The sequence below is a fragment of the Glycine soja genome, chromosome 4 (genome assembly GCF_004193775.1).
Source record: "Glycine soja cultivar W05 chromosome 4, ASM419377v2, whole genome shotgun sequence".
Lineage (NCBI taxonomy): Eukaryota > Viridiplantae > Streptophyta > Magnoliopsida > Fabales > Fabaceae > Glycine > Glycine soja.
Genome location: NC_041005.1, coordinates 24,687,467 through 24,711,565, shown reverse-complemented (window position 1 = coordinate 24,711,565; position 24,099 = coordinate 24,687,467). Strand labels below are relative to the sequence as shown.

Sequence of the window (24,099 nt, the reverse complement as noted above, 5' to 3'; positions counted from 1 at the left end):
CCCTCATCTAGAGTTTTTCTCTTTGATAACATATTGTTGCTAGTAGTCCCTACTGCTGCAATATGTTCTTCAAAGAGGATGATACCTCTAGAGACCATCAAGAGAGATATGACCACCTTGGGGATTATCACTAAAAACCTTTTTAGCTCTCTCCCACATAGGTCCCTTGAATAGGGGCATGAAGTGGACACGCTGCATGCCATTTTTTCACACTGCCATGCATAAGTGTCATGTACCCTTTTGCTTATATTTTGTGAATATTGTCATATTGTACACTCCCGTGTTGCGCCTTTCGCATATGCATCACGCACGGATTCTGTTTTGATCCCCTCTCTTTGGCAAACCAACGGAGGGTCCGTGCCACCTTCTTAAATACAGAGACAATTTTCCGAGCTCCCGTATTCATAAATTGCATCTGTGTCATATGCATTTCTTTATGCATTCATCCATTCCACCCATGATAGATGTCGGAGTTTTGATTCGCACCAATTTTTGTTCACTTTAGTAAAACATGGGATCAAGTCAAATGCCTTCACTTAAAAAGAGGTTCTATCAAGTCAAGGTCAAGAGCCTAGGGACCACCAGTCTAAAGGAGTTAGGGCAGTTAATGGGTCAGCTCCAGCGGCAAGCTTTTCACAAAGATTACGGTAAAATCTAGGACTTAGCCATAGTAGAAGTCTCCACAGAGGCCATTGCCTCCCTCGCCCAGTATTATGATCAGCCGTTGAGGTGCTTCACCTTTGGGGACTTCCAGCTATCACCTATGGTAGAAGAATTTGAAGAGATCCTAGGATGCCCTCTAGGGGGAAGGAAACCCTACCTCTTCTCAGGGTTCTATCCCTCATTAGCTAGAATTTCCAAGATAGTCCAAATCTCAACGCAGGAATTAGACCACAGGAAGCAAGTTGAAAATGGGGTGGTTGGAGTACCGAGAAAATGTTTGGAGGCAAAAGCAAGAATCTTGGCAGGTAGAGGCGAATGGGCCCCGTTCATAGACATCCTCGCACTTTTGATCTTCAGAGGAGTTCTCTTTCTGAATGTGGATGGGTTGGTGGACCTAGCAGCGATTGACGTTTTTCTCGCCTATCATAACCACAAGGAAATCCCAGTTGTCGCTATGCTAGCCGACCTATATGACACCTTCGACCGAAGATGTGAAAAGAGCAATATGAGGATTGTTTGATGTACTCCCGCTCTTTATGTATGGTTGGTTTCACACCTTTTTCACCAAGAGGTGAGGCATGCCTGCCCGTTAGAAAGCCACCGTTCATGCACAGAGAAAGGAAGGGCGAATTGGGACCAACTCTTAGCAAACGGAGAAGGAGCATCTGTCAACTGGTTTCCTCGATGGAAAGATGGAAGAACCGGAGTTCTTATCTCGTGCGGAGGATTTCCGAATGTTCCCTTGATAGGGACAAGGGGTTGCATCAATTACAATCCCGTTATTGCGTTAAGGCAACTTGGCATCCCGATGAGAGGGGCACCACTAGAGGAAGAGCTCGCACCTATCATTTCACGAGGGTTCAGTGAGACCAACGTGGAGACGCTTCGAAAGGTCCACAAAGCATGGGAAGTGGTACAAAAGAAGGACAAAGAGCTTAGAGGCAGTAAAATGGGCCCATTGGTGGCTACCGTGAGTGGTTGAAAGCTCACGTGCAAGGTTTGGATTGGCTCCCAAGTCTGAGAACCACTAAAAGGGAGGAAGTTGAGGCACCGGAGGTAGACGAAGAGGTGCAGGCTCTTAGGACAGAACACGAGCAAGCTCAAACAGTCAAAGAAAGGTTCAAATCAGTGGCTCTTAGGATCCGAAAGGAGAATGCTGAACTGAGGGATGTAAATGTAGCTACCACCAAGGCCTTGGAACAAGAGACCAAGAGGGCTCGTAGGGAAGAGCACGACCAGAACAAGTTCCGAGGGGCTCTGTGGGGAAGTAACAACGAGCTTAAACTTCGGAGGGAGGAAAGGGACCTATCGCGGGTAGACAGTTTGATCTTGAAGGATGAGTTGAAGGCTTGCTCGAGGTCCAAGAGAAGTTTGTCTCAACATTTATGCGAGACAGAGACCAACATGTTAGCCATCATCAGCAAGTACCAAGAGGAACTAAGTCTTGCCACGGCCCACGAGCATAGGGTGGCGGATGAGTATGCCCAAGTGTACGTGGAAAAGGAGGCTAGAGGAAGGGTGATCGACTCGTTACACCAAGAGGCAACCATGTGGATGGACCAATTTGCTCTTACCTTGAACGGGAGTCAAGAACTTCCCCAATTGCTAGCCAAGGCCAAAGCAATGGCGGACACCTACTCCGCCCCCGAGGAGATCCACGGACTTCTCGGCCATTGTCAGCATATGATAGATTTAATGGCCCATATAATTAGAAACCGCTAGGAAGCTTGTATGGTCGCTCAGATCTTGACTAGATATAACTTTCTGAATAAAATGAGTTGATCCCATATTTCTACTCCAAAGTTAATGCGAATCAAATCACTTCTGCGTTTTATCTCTAGCATACATTCATTATTCTTTACCTACTCCTCACGTTTGGGTTATTTTAGGAAAAACACCATAACTAAATGCGCCACAAGGCATCCCTATCGTACCAGATCCAAATCTAGAACGATGGGTGACCAAGAGGAGACACAGGAACAGATGAAAGCCGACATGTCGGCTTTGAAAGAACAAATGGCTTCTATGATGGAGGCCATGCTAGGAATGAGGCAACTCATGGAGAAAAACGTGGCCACCGCTGCCGCTGTCAGTTTGGCTGCCGAAGCAGACCCAACTCTCCTAGCTACCGCCCACCATCCTCCCCCAAACACAGTAGGACGAGAGAAGAGTACACAGGGGCACAATAGCAACCCCCGTTTGGGATACAATCGGGTGGCTTACCCTTATGGACTGTCGCCTAATTACACACCGCCAGTCATGCACGATGACGCAGGTCGTGTCTCTTCCCCCATCCTTGAAATGGAGCCTCCTCAACAGCCCCACGAGGCCCATGAAGATCATCAAGAGCATGCCCAAGAGGATGTTGATTTCTATCCCCCGATCCCCGTCGAGGGGCCGACACCCAACACATTGCCTCAGCACAACCTCACAGCAAGCTAGTATTCTCGTCCACGGAAGGACCACCCCTGGCGGTCGAAGAAAGAAGGAAACTCGATCTCCTCAAGGAGAGATTGAGGGCTGTTGAAGGCTTTGGTGACTATCCATTCGCGGACATGACGGATCTTTGCTTGGTACCGGATGTTGTTATCCCCCCAAAATTCAAGGTGTCGGACTTCGACAAGTATAATGGGACGACTTGTCCCAAGAACCATCTCAAGATGTATTGTCGCAAGATGGGCGCGCACTCTAGGGATGAGAAGCTATTAATACACTTTTTCCAAGATAGCTTGGCCAGAGCCGCGGTTGTTTGGTACACTAATCTGGAAGCTTCCCGCATCCGTACTTGGAAGGACCTGATTACTGCTTTCCTAAGGCAATATCAGTATAATTCCGATATGGCTCCCGATCGCACTCAACTACAAAATATGTTCTAGAAGGAAGGTGAGACCTTTAAAGAATACGCATAGCGATGGAGAGACCTGGCAGCACAAGTGGCCCCTCCCATGGTCGAAAGGGAGATGATCACCATGATGGTAGACACCTTGCCAGTGTTTTACTATGAGAAGTTGGTAGGTTACATGTCGTCCAGCTTCGCGGACCTAGTATTCGCCGAGGAAAGAATCGAGGTAGGGTTGAAAAGAGGGAAGTTCAATTGCGTTTCCTCCACAAGTACCCAAGCTAAAAGAGTCAGAGCAACTGGGGAAAAAGGGAAGGAGGGATATACTCATGCCGTCACTTCGACGCCCGCATGGGTCAAGCCCCCGTAGACCTCTCATGGAACACATCAATATGCGCAACATCATCCGAGCTTTTCAGCTCGCGCCGGGAACTCCTCCAATTCAGCACCCATGCAACCTAAGGCACCCATCCAGAGGGAGGCTCCCCAAGTTCCAGCTCCAACCACGACTCGCTCGGCCGGCAATTCCAACGCAATGTGGAACTTTCCCCCGAAGCCAATTCCAGAATTCACCCCACTCCCAATGACGTACGAAGACCTCTTGCCATCCCTTATCGCCAACCAAATGGCCGTAATAACTCCCGGGAAGATCTACCAACCCCCTTTCCCAAAGTAGTATGATCCTAATGCAACTTGCACGTACCATGGGAATACCCCGGGGCATTCCATCGAAAAATGCTTGACCCTTAAATACAAGGTCCAACATTTGATAGATGTTGGATGGCTGACATTTCAAGAGGATCGGCGCAACGTGAAAACCAACCCGCTCGCCAATCATGGAGGGGGAGCAGTTAATGCCATTGAGTCAGATAGGTCGGGCAGGTCTAAACCTTTAAAGGACGTGGCGACCCCTAGGAGGTTTATCTTTGAGGCCCTACAAAAAGGAGGTGTGATTCCCCACGGTGGGCATAAAGAGGATTCTTGTTTGTTGCATCCTGGCGAGCTACATAACATGGAAACATGTTTGGCAGTAGAGGAATTGTTGCAGCGAATGATAGATCAAGGCCGACTGGAAGTCGGTGATGAGGGGAGGGAAGAGCAGTATATATGTATGCAGTCCACGGAAGAGAGAAGTTTAGGAAGGCCTAAACCTTTGGTGATATATTTCACCAAGGACGCAGCTCCACAAAAGCCCCAATACCCCCCGGCAACTAAACCCGTTCCTTTCCCATACCAAAACAGCCACGCAGTCCCGTGGAGGTATACACCTCCGAGTGAAAGGGAAGAAGAAACCACCGACGTTAGCTCATTGTCGGCCAAGGTAACCAATATCATGAGGCTGAGCGGTATGACCCGCAGCGGTCGCGTGTTTGCACCTTCCGACCTGCCAACACAACCTACAAACATTAAGGGAAAGGCCAAGATGGTAGAGGAACAAAATGACAAGACGACCCCCACTCCGAACGAGGATATTCCGGTAAAGGGTCTTCCGGGGAAAAGGGATGGCTGCAGCAAGAAGGAAGTGTCGCTAGAGGAAGCAAGCGAGTTTCTCCGCAATATTCAGCAGAGCGAGTTCAAGGTCATTGAACAGCTCAACAAAACCCCGGCCAGGGTCTCTCTTTTGGAATTACTCATGAGCTCTGAGCCTCATCGGGCTTTGCTAGTAAAGGTCTTGAACAAAGCTCATGTGGCTCAAGATATCTCTGTAGAGGGCTTTGGAGGACTCGTCAATAATATCACCGCCAACAATTATCTCGCCTTCGCCGAAGAAGAAATCCCTGCCGAGGGGAGAGGGCATAACAGGGCTTTACATGTATCAGTCAAGTGCATGGACCACGTCGTAGCCAAGGTGCTTATCGATAACGGTTCCAGTTTAAACGTAATGCCTAAGAGCACATTGGATAAATTACCGTTTAATGCTTCCCATCCAAAGCCAAGTTCCATGGTAGTCCGTGCCTTCGACGACACCCACCGAGAGGTTAGGGGAGAAATCGACCTCCCTGTACAAATAGGCCCCCATACCTGTCAGGTTACCTTTCAAATAATGGACATTAACCCCGCTTACAGCTGCCTGTTGGGGCGCCCATGGATCCATTCAGTGGGAGTCATTCCCTCTACACTCCACCAAAAATTGAAGTTCGTAGTGGAATGGCATTTAGTTATCGTATCGGGTGAGGAAGACATCTTGGTGAATTGCCTGTCCTCTATGCCATATGTGGAAGCCGCGGAGGAGTAATTAGAAATGGCCTTCCAGTCTTTTGACGTAGTTAGCATTGCCTCTGTAGATTCCTTCTCTAGGCAACCTTGCCTGTCCGATGCGGCAGTAATGATGGCCCGAGTGATGTTGGGGAATGGTTACGAGCCCGGAATGGGTTTAGGCAAGGACAACGGTGGCATAACCAGCCTGATAAGCGCCAAAGGAAACCGTGGGAAGTTTGGGTTAGGCTATAAACCCACACGAGCAGACATAAAGAAAGGCATTACAGGAAGGAAGAGCGGAGGTCAAGGCTCGCGACTGGGACAAGAAGTCAAAGGAGGCCCGCCTTGCCACATTAGTAAGAGCTTTATAAGCGCGGGTCTAGGACACGAAGACCAAGTCGTTGCGATATGTGAAGATGATTCTCCAAGTGGATCGGAGTTGGTACGACCATGCCCTCCTGGTTTCCGACTAGGAAATTGGAGAGTGGAGGAACGCCCGGACATTTATGCAACAAGCATAATGTAAACCTTTGTGGCCTTAAACTCTACAGTTGGGCCTAGGCTTTAGAGTTTTCTTTTGTTAAGGCTTTGTGTCTTTTGTTCCTGAATTTATAATACAAAGATCTTTCTTCATATGTTCCTGCGTCTCTACCCATTCTCATCCATTTGCATGTTTATTTCTTTACGTTTAAAAACGCCAGATCCGACGACGAGTCCCTCGAAGGTACTAATACCTGGGACCCGCCCATCGATTTCAAGCAAGAAATAAATCAAACAGAAGATGAAGAGAACGAGGATGTGGGACTTCCCCCAGAGTTGGAAAGGATAGTCGCCCATGAGTACCAAGAAACGGGACCTCATCAAGAAGAGATAGAACTAGTAGACTTAGGAACTGGCAGTGGAAAAAGGGAAGTAAAGATAGGCACGGGTATGTCCGCACCCATCCGTGAAGAATTGATAGTTTTGCTAAAAGACTACCAAGACATCTTCGCTTGGTTGTACAAAGATATGCCCGGTTTGAGTTCTGACATTGTACAACACCGGTTACCCCTGAATCCCGAGTGTTCCCCGGTAAAACAAAAACTGAGGAGGATGAAGCCCGAGGCATCCTTGAAAATAAAAGAAGAGGTAAAGAAACAATTTGACGTTGGGTTTTTGGATGTCGCTCGGTACCCAGAATGGGTTGCCAACATCGTACCAGTCCCTAAGAAGGATGGGAAGGTGCGAATGTGTGTGGATTATCGGGACCTGAATCGGGCCAGTCCCAAAGACAACTTTCCTTTGCCGCATATCGATATCCTCGTGGATAATACGGCCAACTTCGCTTTGTTTTCCTTCATGGATGGGTTCTCCAGTTACAATCAGATAAAGATGGCGCCGGAGGATATGGAAAAGACTACCTTCGTCACCCTGTGGGGAACGTTCTGTTACAAGGTGATGTCCTTTGGACTCAAGAATGCTGGGGCAACTTATCAACGGGCTATGGTATCTTTGTTCCACGATATGATGCACCAAGAGATCGAGGTCTATGTGGACAACATAATTTCCAAATCTAAAACCGAGGAGGAACACCTTGTCAGCCTGCGGAAGTTGTTCGAAAGGCTTAGGAAGTATCAATTGAGGTTGAACCCCGCTAAGTGCACTTTTGGGGTCAAATTAGGGAAATTGCTAGGTTTCATCGTAAGCCAGAAAGGGATAGAGGTGGACCCCGAAAAGGTGAAGGCCATCCTTGAGATGCCGGAACCCCGTACCGAGAGGCAAGTCCGAGGTTTCCTGGGACGATTGAATTATATTGCCAGATTCATATCACAGCTCACTACTATTTGTGAGCGGTTGTTCAAACTCTTACGCAAAAACCAAACCGTCCGTTGGAATGAGGATTGTCAAGAGGCATTCGGGAGGATCAAAAAGTGTCTCATGAATCCTCCTGTGCTTATGCCACCGGTACCCGGAAGGCCTCTCATCTTGTATACGACGATTTTGGACGAGTCGATGGGATGTATGATGGGGCAACATGACGAGTCCGGGAAGAAAGAGCGCGCTGTCTACTACTTGAGTAAGAAGTTCACGGCTTGTGAAATGAATTACTCCCTGCTCGAAAGAACGTGTTGTGCTTTAGTCTGGGCATCCCACCGTCTAAGACAATACATGCTGAGCCATACCACCTGGTTGATATCCAAGATGGACCTGGTTAAGTACATCTTTGAAAAGCCAGCTCTCACAGGACGGATCGCTCGGTGGCAAGTCTTGCTATCCGAGTTTGATATAGTTTACGTCACCCAAAAGACGATAAAAGGAAGCTCCTTAGCAGATTATTTGGCTCAGCAGCCTCTCAACGACTATCAGCCCATGCATCTCGAGTTCCCGGATGAGGACATCATGACCTTGTTTGAGGAAAAACTAGACGAAGATCGGGACAAATGGACTGTATGGTTTGATGGAGCATCAAACGTTTTAGGCCATGGCAATGGAGCAGTATTGGTCTCTCCAGACAATCAATGTATACCTTTCACAGCCAAGTTGGGGTTTGACTGCACCAACAATATGGCTGAGTATGAAGCGTGTGTCCTGGCCGTCCAGGCGGCAATTGACTCTAATGTCAAAATGCTCAAAGTGTACGGGGACTCGGCACTGGTGATTCACCAGCTGAGAGGGGAATGGGAAACTAGAGACCCCAAGCTGATACCCTACAAAGCCTATATCAAGGAGTTGGCTGATTCCTTTGATGAGATCTCCTTCCATCACGTTCCCCAAGAGGAAAATCAAATGGCGGATGCGCTTGCTACTCTGGCATCCATGTTCCAGCTAACACCACACGTAGAAACCTTTATCTCTACTTATAGGCTAGACAAGATCATGTATACTTGAGCATCTTCCTTTAAAGATGTCACAACTTGGTTGGCAGAGATAAACAGCATATCCTTACTCACTCTAGAATCATCAAACACCACACTTTTATCAAAACAGTTCAACAAGACATGGTTGGAAGATAAACAGTCCATACCAAGAATAACATCAATCTGGCTCAAAGGCAAACAAATTAAATCAATCAAGAATATCCTACCAGAAATCTCCACTGAACAATTCAAACACACATCAGAAGTTAACACAGAACCACTAGTAGGGGTCTCTACTACTAGATCTTTATTTAAAGAAGACACAAAAAGATTAAGTTTTTCTACACACAAACAAGATATAAAGGAATGGGTGGCACCAGAATCAAACAACACAAGCAAAGGAATCCCATTTATGAAACATCTACCATGGATTAGAGCTTTGGATTTCGAAGCTTCAGCACCATTAAGGGTAAAGACTCTTCCCGTGGTCTTTGGATGTCTAGTTTGGTCATTCGGGCCTCCACCATTTTGCTCTTTCTTGGGTCGTGAACAATCTCTCTGAGTGTGTCCCTTTTTTCCACAATTAAAACATGTTACGCCTATATCGGGACAATTCGAGGAGATGTGCCCTGGCTTACCACACTTGTAACAAATGATATGAGTGGAGAACGTATTGGGTTTGCTACCGCTACCACCTGCAAATCCCCTAGCAACAGTCCTCTGATTGTCATGGCGGTTACCATATTGCTTAGGAGGAATCGAATATGGTTTTCCTCGATGTTGAGGCCCATTCTTTTTGTTCCTCATTGGACCTGTACTCCTATAGTAGGCCGCCCTGTCTCGGGAGTCTTCATCCCAAATTCGGCACATATTAACCAAAAGTGGGAACTGACGAACACCTTGGTAATTCACAGCTTGCTTCACTTCAGGTCGTAAGCCATTCAGAAACTTTACACACTTGGAACTCTCACCATCTCTCCCTTGATAATGGGGAAAGTACCTCACCAGCTCCTCAAACTTGGCCGCATATTCAGCCACAGTCATACTTCCCTGCTTAAGCTCCAAGAACTCCATCTCCTTCTTGTTCCTAACATCCTCGGGAAAGTATTTCTCCAAAAACACTCTCTTGAAGACATCCCAGGTCACATCTTGACCTTCAGCCTCTAGGCATTGGCGAGTATTCTCCCACCAATACTCAGCCTCTTCCACTAGAGTATATGTACCAAAAGCAACCTTTTGCCTCTCCGGACATGCCATAACTCGAAAAATTTTCTCAATTTCCCTTATCCAGTTCTGAGCACCATCAGGGTTGTATCCTCCATTAAAAGAAGGAGGGTTGTTTCGTTGGAAGCGATCCAACCCCTGGTACTCAACAGCTCCACCAACTTCTCCTCTATTCGGATTCCCTATGGCCTGAGCTAAGGCTTGAAGGGCATCCGCTATCGCACGATCATTCCGTCCAGCCATCACTCCCTATACACACCAGGGAGCTAGACATGGAAGGAATACACACAAACAAAGAACCACACAACAATCACAACCATCACAAATTCCTACTCAGTTACTCTTGAGAGTTGACAACTCAAGACATTAACACCCACTTTCCATCATTTGCATTTTCTGATCGCTTGCCATATCATTCCATTGCCCTTCACAAATTATACAGGTGGCCAGTCTGATAATTCGTGACCCGGCATTGAAGTTCATGGTATAGCAGACATCAGAAAAACAAATTCAATACGACTACAACAATCAAATCTCTATAGCTCATTAAAACACAACTAGTGAGTAAGTGCTAATAGCAAACAACGAACATCAAACATAAGCAAACAACCAACACCAAGCATTCAAAAAAACAACCAGAGAATGCACAGAAAAACATAGCAGACTCACAACTCACTGGCCGAAAGGTTCGACTTGCTCTGATACCACTAAATGTAACGACCCGCCTCGTCGCTACGGTATCCACACTCTAATATTCGATAATTTCAAATTTTATAAAAAGAACTCCCTTAATTTTTTGATTATGAAAATAGAAGTGATTTTATCACGGCCAAAGGTAAATGCCAAAGACCATGGACCAATTAAAGCACCTAAGCATCCCCTCAGGAATGCTTAGATTCTCTAACCACGCTAGTTACCCACGTCTGGGCCATCCGACAAGGTCAGTGCACTCTACCCCCCATGACATACACTTCATACGACGTATGATCGTGGCCAAAAGCTAGTGCCAAAGACCCTGGAAGGTCAGTGCACAGTGCCCCCCACGATCATACACAACATCCAACGTATGAATGTGGCCAAAAGCTAGTGCCAAAGACCCTGAAAGGTCAGTGCACAGTGCTCCCCACAAACATACACAACATGCACATGCCAATGCATTTCCAACATCAATCAAAAAATCGTATTTCCATGTCATTCACAGCATAAATATCATCTCATCTCAATGACGTTATCAACAACAACAACAACCTCATTTCATATTCACATATTCATCAATAATAACAATTCATGTTGACATGGTCTTTATTAACAACATCATCTCAAATCAATATCATCATAATTATCATTATCATCACATATCAATTAAAATCCTCAATAGCAACATCAACAACAATTCAAACAAACACAACAATATCATTTCCACACGCACGGTCTTCAAACAACACATTTCAAACAACCAAAACAATATCATTCATCACAATACATATATATATCGCATCCCATTAGTTAAAACGTAATTTTCTTTGAAGAAAACTCAGCATGCGACAGGGACAGGCAGATATCCTCATAGCTAGGTTCCCTGACCCTAACTATGGTGTTAAAACGGTAAATTTTATAATAAACTCCCCTTACCTATCGTGAGCTACCCCACGGATTCCTCGTCGCGTCACTTGAAGATTCCTTTTTGTTCTTGCTTGTCGATTCCACACAAGCCTCTCGAAAGAAAACGAAAGATCAGATTAGGGTTTTCGTTCTCTACCGAAACCGCAAGCCAAGTTGGAAATTCTGCTTCGGTTGAAGGGTTCCTCTCGGTGTGGGTTTTCAATGGAGAACAATGATGGTTTGTGGTGGCTAATGGTGGATGTGGGTGATGGAGAAAGTACTTGGAACTTTAGAAATGGATTTGGAAGAAAGAAAGAAGAAGAAATGGCATTTTTCCTAAGCTACAAGAAAGCAAAGGCTGAAATGCTTAAATAAGAGATGCTCTCGGGAACGGAAGCTTCTAGCACACTCCAGATATTTTCTCAAAGATCCCAACGGCTACATCATGGTAAAGTGTCTTGTGAAGTTGCAAACCAAATTTGGAGAAAATCCAACGGTTAACGAAGGCTGGGAAGCGTTTCTACCGAGGCAGCTTCATGTAGTTTTCTCTAGAAGCTTCATTAAGAGGCTTCCTCCAGAAGCTTCATTAAGAGGCTTCTAGCACAGTCCATACATCTTCTCCAAGATCCCAACGGTCAGATCAGGGAAAATTGTTTTGTGAAGTTGCAGACCAAATTTCGTGAAGATCCAACAGTTAATGAAGGCTGGGCAGCGTTTTTGCCGAGGCAGCTTCATGTAGCTTTCTCTAGAAGCTTCATTAAGAGGCTTCCTCTAGAAGCTTCCTCGTGGCTTCTTTGAGAAGCTTTCTCAAGAGGCTTCTTTGAGAAGCTTTCTCAAGAGGCTTCTTTGAGAAGCTAGATCCTTATCTATCCACCCCTCTATTAACTAAATTAACTTCCGTAAAAATAATTACGGATGAAAATAACGCAACAAATAATCAAACATCAAACATAATTACTAATAATATATAGATATATATATCAGGGTGTTACACCTTTTGCCTTGCATGGATACCGAACTTCTACTGGGGCAACACCGTATTCCTTGGTTTATGGAACGGAAGCGATACTCCCATTTGAAGTAGAGATCCCTTCTTAGAGGATACTAGCATAATCAGGTTTAGAAGAATCGGAGTGGGCTCAAACGCGCTACGACCAACTCAACCTTATTGAAGGTAAGCACTTGGCGGCCATGAGCCATGGGCGCCTGTATCAACAAAGAATGAAGAATGTGTTCGACAAGAAGGTGCGCTTGCGCAAGTTCCATGAGGGGGACCCCTTGCTAAAAAAGATGTCCCACGCTGTTAAAGATAATCGAAGGAAGTGGGCCCCGAACTACGAAGGACCTTTCGTTGTGAAAAATGCCTTTTCTGGAGGGGCCCTGGTGCTTACCAACATGGATGGCGAGGAGCTGCCTTTACCCGTGAATTTCGATGTTGTCAAGCGATACTATTCTTAGAATCTGGGGGCAATTGAGGATATCGCTGCATGTTCTTTTATTTTTTGTGTATTCTTCTTGGTTTCCCCCAGGGATTCCCGTCTACTGTATATTTCTTGTCGCAGTATTTTAAAAGAAGAGAACATGAGTTTGAGGTTTTAGTCCTCACTTCGTGCTTTAAAACCATGTGCATTTTATGGTAACCTGAGCCTTTTTTGCTCAGTCCACGGGATGCCCCAAAGCGCTTAATTAAAACTGAACCTAAACCAGCTTTCACTAAAAATTTGTTGCGTTTGAAAACATTCATGCATATGCATACACATGCATATTTGTCATAACAAGGGCAGAATCAACTGGCCGTGGTCAGATGCTAGGATGAAGTTGGAGGCTGAAACCCGTCAAGGTAAAACGGTAACGTGGCCACGGTTTACCATGCAATGTTGTTTCCTACTTTTAGGTACTTAGGGACGGACGCAAGTAGAGGCTAGGGTCACGACCGATGGGTCGTCGTCCCTTGCCTAGCTTTGGACAAATGGAAAGCGCCGCTGCAAGGCAGCCTAGTATCCTTTAAATTTACAGTAATTACTGTTGTGTCTTTAAAGTAAATATTGGATATTTGCCCTGAGTGGGTTCGAGTAAGCGAACGCTGCCCGTAGAAGGCCATACTTATGTCTCCCCTAAAAAAAAAAGTGTAGGTCAGCTCGCCTGGGTGAGCTGAGCTTGCCTGGGCGAGCACCCCTGCACCTGCAAATATAAAAAACGAGGGAGGGGGAGTTTTCTGCACCCCAAAAACTTCCCCCCTCATTCAAAAGCAAGACCCACGGATTTCACGAGTTTGCAGCCCTAGGGTCACTAGCTTTCCATAGATGTATTTTGGTGCTCTAAGTTGCATGTATTTGCTCAAAAACGTGAGGGATTTATCCTTGAATTGTTGCTTGTTTTTGTTGAATTGAGGGGTTGTAAGGGATGGCCTTAGGCCTAGGGTGCATTCTGAAGTAATGGGGCATGCCACATTGCCCCCATTCTCTTGATATTCATGCCTAAACATGCTCCCACCAAGTGCTCGTTGAAATGCCTCAACGACATATGAGCATGGTTTTGTGAACTTTGGACTGTGGGGCTGATTTATATGTATGAGGACAGCACATAGAGGATAAAATAAGTGCCCGAATGCGATTCTAGGCCTAGGAACCCAAGCTTTTAATCTCAATACAAAGGAGCATGACTTACGCCTAGGAATCTAAGTTTTGGTTTTGAATGTAAAAAGGCTTGAATATTAGGACATGTTTGAGAGGTTTTTGATTAGAATTTAAATTGGCTGCCTCATGATGAATACCTTGCACCTAGGTAGCATGGAAAATACCTTTCAATGGTATGTATATATGTGAATATATATAGCATGGAAATGCCTTGCAAAGTGTATAAATATATGGCATAAATATACCTTGCAAAGTGTGAATATATAGCAAATAATGCATTTCAAAAATCTATATATGTAAAAAATGCGTTTCAAAATATGTATGTTTGTAGGTAGGTATGCATTATTTCCAACTAATTTCTAATGCCATCTACTATTTGCAGGGGTTGCGCCCACAAGACACCTAGTGGACCCGGAGAAGTCCAACAGGGCCCTGGGGTTTCCAGCTCTAGTTACGGGCCTCTATCAGTCCTACAGGGTGCCCGTACCTCCCGGCAAGGTCATGCCATCGCGACATAGGTAAGTATGCATATGGTTCAAACTGATTTCTGATGTCATCTATTGTTTGTAGGGATCGCGCCCACAGGACACCCAGTGGACCCAAAGAAGGCCAACAGGGTCCTGGGGTTTCCAACTCTGATTACGGGCCTCTGTTAGTTCTACGGAGTGCCCGTCACCCCCAACAAGGTCATCAGGCCCCCTACTAATCGAGCTTTCATCAAGAGGTACTGCGCCCCCAGGCAGGCGCAAGGCGAAACACCACAGCAGCCTGGGGATGGCCAACAACAGGCAATAAATGCACCGCCGCCACCTCCAGAGCCCCTCAGCTCATCCACAAAAAGGTTAGAGTATTGCCTACGACACATGGTCGACCAATAGGCGACCAAGCCCAAAGCCAAAGGTAAGCAAAGTACTAGGTCCGTGACCGACAAGTCATCATGCGTCCAGCTCAAGAAGTTAAAGAAGCGCTACTAGGAGGTAACCTAGTGCCTTTTAAATCTTTGCTTGTTATTTGATCACCTTTGTTTCTCAAGTCATAGTAGGACACACCTAGTTGCTCAGGATCCTTGGAATTTAAATAAAACAAGCACAAGCTCGGAAGGTAGTCATACCTCACAAAATATATATATGTATGTTTAGGTAGAAAGATACCTTGGATATGAATGTATGTAACAAAAAAATACTTCACAAAATATATATATGTATGCTTAGGTAGAAAGATACCTTGGATATGCATGTATTTAACAAAAAAATACTTCACAAAATATATATATGTATGTTTAGGTAGAAAGATACCTTGGATGTGCATGCATATAACAAATATATCTCACAAAACATATATATGTATGTTTAGGTAGCAAGATACCTTGGATATGCATGTATATAGCAAAAATACCTCAAAAAACATATATATGTATGTTTAGGTAGCAAGATACCTTGGATATGCATGTATATAGCAAAAATACCTCACAAAAATATACACATGTTTAGGTAGCAAAATACCTCATGAAAAGAAAAAAAAAACAAAAACAAACAAGGAAAAGAAATAAACACATGATAAAAAGGAGAGAAAAAAAGAAAAATAAGTTGTCTAGCTGAAAAAACAACATGCTTGTGAAAAGAGATAACTTCCAACTTTTCTTTGAAAGAATTCACTGATCATAACCAGTTTTTGAAAAAATGTGTATACACCTGAAGGGTGAATGCTATGAAAGTTTTCCGAACACCCAAAAATGGACTCGGATGAATGCACAAATAGATAAAAGAACATATTTTGGAAACACTGGGTTGACTAAAATAGAGAAAATGAATTATGAGCCCTAGCATCACATGACCAAAATTGTTTTGACACTTAAGTGTCCACATAGGTGCATGCATGACTAGTTTTGCATAAAATTTCCAAATCATCATTATTGCATTTGTGTCATGGAAATAATGTGGGACATTCCCTTTTATCCTTGAACCAAACCAAACCCTGACATATATCATGTCCAGCCGTGCTACAAGCCTTGAGCCAAAATCCCAACTTACCATAAACCTTGACCCAGGGTGAGAATATCAATCCTTGCCCTCAGAAGAAAACACAAAAAGAAGGAAAATTCCCAATCAAAGAAAGGGAGAAAGCAAAAAAGAAGGAAAATTCCCAATCAAAGAAAGGGAGAAAGCGAAAAAAGGAAATAAAATTCCCAATTAAAAGATGGAGAGAAAAAAAAGGGAAAAAAAGAAGAAAGAAAATCCCCGATCAAAGATCGGAAGAAAACAGAAGAAGCATGCAGAAAGGTCTTTGGACCAGACAATATCTGAACAATACAGAATTGTCACCAAGAAAACAAAAAAAAAGAGAGAAAGGAAACCACGACCTAAAGTGGCCCTCTCCCTTTGATTACCAACCAAAATCCTGTGCGTCGGTGACTTTTTCGCCTCGCGCTAAACAAAAACAGAAAAGGAAAAGGCCAAAAACACTCAACGCCAAAGTTCCCACCAAAAAACACCATTCCCAAGAAAAAGTCCTATTGATCCATGATCACGCATGTAATCTTTGATTTGATAGGAAATGATTTGCAAGATCAAGTCATGGGATATCTATGGTTCAGAATTAGGACAAACACTTACTTGTGTGAGATTAATACACTTTGAGTAATTTTCTTCTATTTTTGTTGAACCCAGTGTTTCCTCTAAATGGTCATTTAGAAACGAAATGCTAACATCCAAAATCTCATTTGTGGTTATGAGAAGATTTCATCAGCATACTCCCCTTCCCCGATAGACACATTGTTTTTCATCCGAAAAGCATGTGTTGCTCTGATTAGTTGGAAGTTTTCTCTCTTTACTAAAGCATGTTCGCATTTTAGTGAAGAAAACACCGAGACTATTTTTAGTCTCACAAGTTGTCCAGAACTACGTAGGTCTGAGTTCCTCATTGAGGATACGTAGGAGCAAGAGCCTCGCTTTTGTCGGCCGCCCCACAATCTCTGTCATACTGACCTTGGAGTCATGCGACAAGCAGAAATACCCTAGCGGTTATCCGTATAAACTTTTTGCTATCTGTAAGACTCAAAGCATGATAGCATGCAGAGACTAACGTCGTCTTCTGCGCCTTTTGTCATCCAGAGGTAGCGGGCCCGATGACATGTGGGAACCATTTGGTCCCGCACTTTCTTATGCTATCTATAAGACTCAAAGCATGATAGCACGCAGAGACTAACATCGTCTTCTGTGCCTTTTGTCATCCAGAGGCGGCGGGCCCGATGATATGTGGGAACCATTTGGTCCCGCACTTTCTTATGCTATCTATAAGACTCAAAGCATGATAGCACGCAGAGACTAACATCGTCTTCTGTGCCTTTTGTCATCCAGAGGCGGCGGGCCCGATGATATGTGGTTATCCGCACGCTCGATGAGAGATAAACGCGCAGGGACAAATTTTGTGCCCTTTATCATTCAGGAGCAGCGAGTCGAGTGGTAAACGCGCATAGACGAATTCTGCACCCTTTGCCATTCAGATTTCGCAAATTGGGTGATAAACGCGGAGAGACACATTCTGCGCCCTTTATCATTCAGGAGCAGCGAGTCGAGTGGTAAATGCGCATAAACGAATTATGCGCCCTTTGCCATTCAGATTTCGCAAATTGGGTGATAAACGCGCAGGGACAAATTCTGCGCCCTTTATCATTCAGGAGCAGCGAGTCGAGTGGTAAACGCGCATAGACGAATTATGCGCCCTTTATCATTTAGGAACAACAAATTGGGTGATAAACGCGCATAGACGAATTCTGCGCCCTTTATCATTCAAGAGCCGCAAGCTGAGTGGATAAACGCGCATAGACGAATTCTGCACCCTTTATCATTCAGGAACAACAAGTTGGGTGGTAAACGCGCAGAGACAGATTCTGCGCCCTTTGTCATTCGGGGACAGTAAGTCGAGAGGTGGGCGGAGACAAATTATGGTCATTCTGTGCACCTTTTTGCCATCCAGAGGCGATCGTGTCTGGTGGCACGCAGAGACAAATTATGGTCATTCTGTGTCTCGCCGCCCAGGCTCGATCATGTGCAACAAAACGCAAAGACAAATTATGGTCATTATGCGTCTTGTATCAACCAAGAGGAACAAATTCGACAGTATCAGGATGATGTGTTGGTACTGATCATTTTCAAATTTTTGCAGGTTCTACTGGCAGGGAGGTTCACTGGCTGAATGGTGTTTCGCTCGAACGAAATTAGTGTCTTATCTTTACTTCCCTTTTATCTCCAATAAAAGACAAGTAAAGAGGGGCAACTGTCATACCCTAATTTCGTCTGGGGACCATCCGTCGTTGGGATGCGACCCTCGTTTGACCTCTTCGAGGTACTTGGCACCCATCATTAAGCAATTTGTGAAGTTCCGAGACATGCCGGAAGCCAAAAGAAAAGCGTTGTAGCACAATCCGTGAAGTTCCGTGACATGCCGGAAATTAAAAGGAAGTGTTAGTGCGCAATCCGTAAAGTTCCGTAACATTCTGGAAGGCAAAAAAGGGATGATTACGTAATCCGTAAGGTTCCGCAACATTACGGAAAGAAAAAAAGTTTCGTTACGAAATTCGTAAGTTTTCGTAACTTTATGGAAAAAGAATCACCAAAAAAAGTGCAGGGGGTGTATTTCGTAAAAATGGGGGTTCAAATAGCAACCAGGCCCACTTGGGCCTTCCAGGATGTTCCTCCAGAAGGCGGTTGCTTTTGGAGGAAGCAACCTAGCTCGCCTGGGTGAGCTGGGTTGCAAGCATCTCCTTCCTTTTCCTATAAATAGGGGAAGGAGGGAAGAACAAAAATGTTCAACCCTCCAGGTATCTGAGAGTCACTTAAAATTAGTGAGAAAAATTGTTTCCGTGAAGAAAATCCAAGCCGAGGCGCTTCCGTAACGATTCTGTCGGTGATTTTGCGAAGATTTTCAACCGTTCTTCATCGTTCGTCATTCGTTCTTCGTCGTTCTTCAGTCTTCAACCGATAAGTTCCCGAAATTGAACTTTTCAATTCATTCTATGTACCCTTAGTGGTCCTCATTTGTTTCACGTGCTTTTATTTTCATTTCATTTACTTTCTGTACCCCTTTTTGACGTGCTTTAGTCATTTACTTAAGTCATTTTCTCGCCTAATCAAAAAATAAAATAAATTTCCACCGATCATTTGAATTGTAACATCCGTTAATTTCTGTTAAAATGAAATCCAACCGTTCGGTCATGCCCTAACCACGTTGGAAACCAAAAAGAGATAAAATAATAATATAATAATCAAAAATATCTTTTAGTAAAATAAATAAATAAAATCAATCAGACGTTTTTCTTTGGGATTTCTCTTTCTTAATCGAATCGACTAATAACCAAAGTGAAACTAAGACTAAAATCAATTCATAAACCAAACTTTTGTAATCGCCTAAAAAAGCCATTTTCAAAGGTCCAACGCCTTGAAATGGTCTTTTCTGCTTTTATTAGTTAAGTGTAGATTTCTAAAAGGCCTAAAATCAATATGTAACTTTGTTACCTCTTTCAAAAATAAAGAAATCATTAATGGTCCAATGCCTTAATGTTTTCTCACTTTTCGAAAGAATCGAAAGATTGTCTAATGGTCCAACGCCTTAAATGACCTTTCATTCAATAAAAACATATCTTGCAAAAAAGGATAAAAAATAACTTAACCAAAACGCTTTGTTCACAAAAGAACTACGTAGATCTGATTTTCTCATCGCAATTGAGGAATATGTAGGAGCAAAGGGAAATGCCCTTGTCGACCACAAAAAAGATAAAAAATATAAAAAGGCACAAAAAAAAGACATAAGAATGTAAAAAGGGAAGATAACATAAATTGAAGTCATATTTGCACATTTGATTAAAGGCTGTCGTCTCTTGTGACGGACGCGTGGGGTGCTAATACCTTCCCCGTGCGTAAATACAACTCCCGAACCTTTCACTTAGAGTTCATGGATCACGTCTTTTCTGGTTTTTCTGACGTTTTCCTCAAATAAACGTTGGTGGCGACTCCATGCATTTTCCTCCTTTGGAACACGCACCCGCGAGTCACGCGTCGCCCTCCCGCCGAAGGGTAGGTTGCGACACTCATGAAACAGGCCAATCCAACAAGGACCTAACATATTCCAGAGAACTACTAAGCTGGAGGAGACCTTGACTTAGTTTATGCAGGTAACAATGTCAAATCATAAAAGCACTGAGTCAACACTGAAGAACCTTGAGGTCCAGGTGGGACAACTGGCCAAGCAGATAGCTGACAAGTCATCCAACAGTTTTGTGGCAAATATAGAACAGAATCCCAAGGAGGAATGCAAAGCTGTCATGACAAGGAGTAAAAGGTTTATAGAGGTTGAGGATGAGGATAATGTTGTGTATAAGAAGAAAACTGCTGACAAAAAAGGTACTGATGACAAGAAAAATGAGGTGAGAGGTGAAAGTAATCAAGAAAGAGAGGAACAAATAATGGTCAAGAATAAAGAATTGAAGGACCAAGAAAAAAAAAGAAATAGAAAATGAAAAAAATGAAAAAGAAGAAAAAAATAATAAGAATGCAAAGAAGAATAGGAGTTAAAAAGTTGTGGATGAAGGTGTGGAAGTACCATATCCTGTGGTACCTTCCAAGAAAGAAAAAAATTGTCATCTGGCGAGATTTTTAGATATTTTTAGGAAACTGGAAATGACCATGCCCTTCGGAGAAGCTTTGCAGCAGATGCCACTCTGCTCTAAATTTTTGAAAGATATGTTAACAAGGAAGCATAAATATATTCATCAGGAAAACATCATAGTGGAAGGAAATTGCAGTGTTGTGATCCAGAAGATCCTTCCGCCCAAGCATAAAGATCCTGGGAGTGTAACTATTCCTTGTTCAATTGGAGAAGTCAATGTGGGAAAAACTCTTATTGACCTGGGAGCCAGAATCAATTTGATGCCACTCTCCATGTGCAGAAGATTGGGAGAGTTGGAAATAATGCCCACTCGAATGACTTTACAATTAGCTGATCACTCCATTACCAGGCCATATGGAGTAATTGAAGATGTGTTGGTCAGAGTAAAACATTTTATCTTCCCGACAAACTTTGTGGTAATGGATATCTCTAAAGATACTAACATCCCTGTAATATTAGGAAGCCCATTCATGTTGACCGCAAGCTACATAGTTGATATGGGGAAGAGGAAGCTGGAGCTAGGTTTTGAAGATCAGAAAATTGATTTTGATTTGTTTGTTGAAGACAAGCCTGCTCCAGAACACAATGTTAGTTTACAGGTAATGGAAGGAGGTCAAGAGGTTCTGAAAGTAAGAACCAAAACATAAGATCACCCAGTGAGGTAAAAGCGTCAAGCTAATGACGTTAAAGAAGCATTTCCTGGGAGGCAACCCAGTTTTGAATTTTTGTTATCTTTGTTTTTCATGCATTAATCATTTTGAACATGTTGTCTGATCTGTACATAGGAGCATATCAGCCTATCTTTGAATGTTTAACATAAGGGTTTCAATTTCTTGGAAAAAGGACTGAAAAATAACTTAGAAAATTTTTTTTCTGAAAAATAGTCCTTTTGCTAAGAACAAGCCTCTCGCTAAGTTCATGCGCTAAGTCGCGAGTCTCAAGCGCTTAGCGCCCAACCCTTGCATCTAAGGCTAATTTGGTCCGCTAAGCTGGCCAAGGTTTAGCTAAGCTAACTTCAATTTGATCTGAATTTGGTTAAGCTTCAACCTGATCGCTAAGCGACAGCTTATCCTTGGCTAAGCGTGACCTATTGTCGCCAAGCGCAATTCCTTACGGCCATAACTGAGGTCAATGAAGCTAAGCGCCAGTCATGGCAACTATGCGAGATTCATTGCGGCAATGTGCACGCTAAGTGAGTCCTTATCAGCTAAGCGCATGCTCCTCTGTACTTAAGATGCATCATTTTAGCTAAGCCATCCAGAGTCTGGCTTAGCGAGAGTTGCAGCTTTTCGGATCTGCAAACCTCGCTAAGCAGTTTGATCCTCGCGCTAAGCCAAGTTTGTGTGTAAAAAAAAAAACTGATTTTGAATTTGAAATGTCGGCTAAGCGCGCGGGTCCGCTAAGCGAGCCTCGTTGAGAAACCAAACATCTCTCTGGCTCGCTTAGCGCAGTAGTCCGCTAAGCAAGAGTATCAAAAAACTGCTTAAGTGAGTGTAATAGTAGTTACACTCACATTTGCCAGATTCTGGAAACTTCGTCTCTGCATTCTCTCTCTCCAAAAATTTGCACATTTTGCATCTGTGCTTTCTTTGTGCATTTTCAACTTCGAAGCATCACCCATACACCATCCAAGTTCCTTGATTCTTTTTTCTTTTTTTCTTGTCTTAACTTTAGGGTAGAAGACTTCAACTGTAGTTTTAGATTTTTAGGGTTTTTATGTTTTGTTAGATTTAGTTTAAAATTAGGGCAATATACGCTTGTATACTGTATTGAGTATGACACACACATTGCATGTTTGATATGCCTTTTAGAGGCTTGAATAGTGCAAGAAAACAAACTGTGTTTGCTGGAAAACATGATGAACTCGCTAAGCAAGCATGTTGCGCTAAGCGAGTTCATCAATACTCATTGTATGCAAGCATTTCTCTGAAGAACTCGCTAAGCGCGCTTATCACACTAAGCGAGTTCATTTTTTGAGGATGAACACTCATCCTCTTGCTGAACTACCTATGGCTAAGTGAGGATGAATCGCTAAGCCCAGGTAACTTAACCAATTTCTTTTGTTCATAGTCGCGCGCTAAGCCAAGCTTTCCTGGGCCAAGCGCAATTGGTTGTGGCATCCGCTGAGCTAAGCGAGCTTCGCTCGCTAAGCTCCCAACACTTAGTGGAATTTTTGAAGAGTTGGTGCCGCTAAGCGCAACCTTTAAAGAGCTTAGCGCATATCCTTGCGGTAGATGTTCATCTTAGCGAGCGCTTTTCTGCTAAGCCAATTCTACAAAATCTAAAATTCTGCAACTTCCGCTAAGCGGCTCCACATGTCGCTAAGCGGTAGATTTTTTTTTTTTGCAAAGGCCAGCTAAGCGGACCATGTCTCGCTAAGCGGTCAGTGTCTTTTTTAGTTTTATTTTTTAGTTTTTAAAACTTGAATACTTATGTCTTGATCAGTTGTTTGGTTCCTTTATATGCAGATGGCCTCTAAAAAACGTAAGAGTAGTGATTCTAGGCCACATGATCAGAATGATAATAGGATATTTCGATCAGAGGAAGCTTGGAACCGATATATCGATAATATTTTAGACCAAAGCATCCTTCCGGAAAGGAATATGAAACTTTATCATTCTGAGTTCGACGAGTATAAAGTAGAATTGGAGAGGCAAAACCTTCACAAACGCCTTGCCAACCTTCAGGAAGGAAGCATAGATGTGGTAGTGGTTAAAGAATTCTATGCCAATTTCTATAGTCCAGAAGATCAAGCTCTTAAATATGCTAGAATAAGAGGCCATTTAATCAGGATAGATGCAGACAGCTTAAATGAGTTCCTCCAGACTCCAGTGTTATTAGAGGATGGGGAATCTTTACCCACTTATTTTAGATTTTGCAGATTAAGGTTTGATCACAGAGAGATAGAAGCTAGTCTGTGCATTCCAGGCAAGGGCTTTATTCAAAACACGGAGGGCCAACCATGGAAGTTCCTTAGAAAAGATCTTACCTCCCTGGCTTAGACATGGAAAGTCTTCTCGTACTTAAACCTAGCTCCTACCTCCTGCACTTCAGATTTGAACACAGATAGAGCTAGGTTGGTCTATGGCTTAATCACAAGGATGGACATGAACATTGGTGGTTTGATCTCTGGACAAATGACTATGATGGCTCAGTCTAACTCTTCTCGCTTAGGCTTCCCAGCTTTAATCACAGCCTTGTGTAGATCGAGGGGAGTTGGATCTGATGCTCTTACCTCCTATGAAAACCTAAGGCTGGTCATTGACTTAGCTTATATCATAAGGAACTGTTGGAATATGAATGACCAAACAGTTAATTTTCCAGAGGCAAGGAAGACCAAGCTCAGAGCATCTAATGTTCCCTCTTCCTTTGCACCAATAGTTGGCATCCCTGCATCTTCTACTTTAGCGCCACTTCCAGCTTTAGCAGATTTATC

General features: G+C 43.7%; 1 protein-coding gene across 1 annotated transcript; it reads right to left on the bottom strand.

Annotated features, from left to right (window-relative positions):
* Nucleotides 1-8,750: 8,750 nt before the first annotated feature.
* LOC114410687 lies at nt 8,751-10,005 on the bottom strand. Its single transcript, XM_028374633.1, has 2 exons — nt 9,136-10,005; nt 8,751-8,777 (listed from the first exon to the last, which is right to left on the bottom strand). Exons 1-2 carry the CDS (start codon nt 10,003-10,005, stop codon nt 8,751-8,753), a joined length of 897 nt encoding a protein of 298 aa, XP_028230434.1.
* Between the last annotated feature and the right edge of the window lie 14,094 nt (nt 10,006-24,099).

Bases quoted from the DNA above. Each gene is read 5' to 3' on its own strand.
- LOC114410687 (XM_028374633.1), bottom strand. From the start codon at position 10,005: ATGGCTGGACGGAATGATCGTGCGATAGCGGATGCCCTTCAAGCCTTA. The intron at 8,778-9,135 runs GTAACATGTTTT...TGAATTGTTCAG, and splicing joins CGAATTGTCCCGATATAGGC to TGGAGATTTCTGGTAGGATA.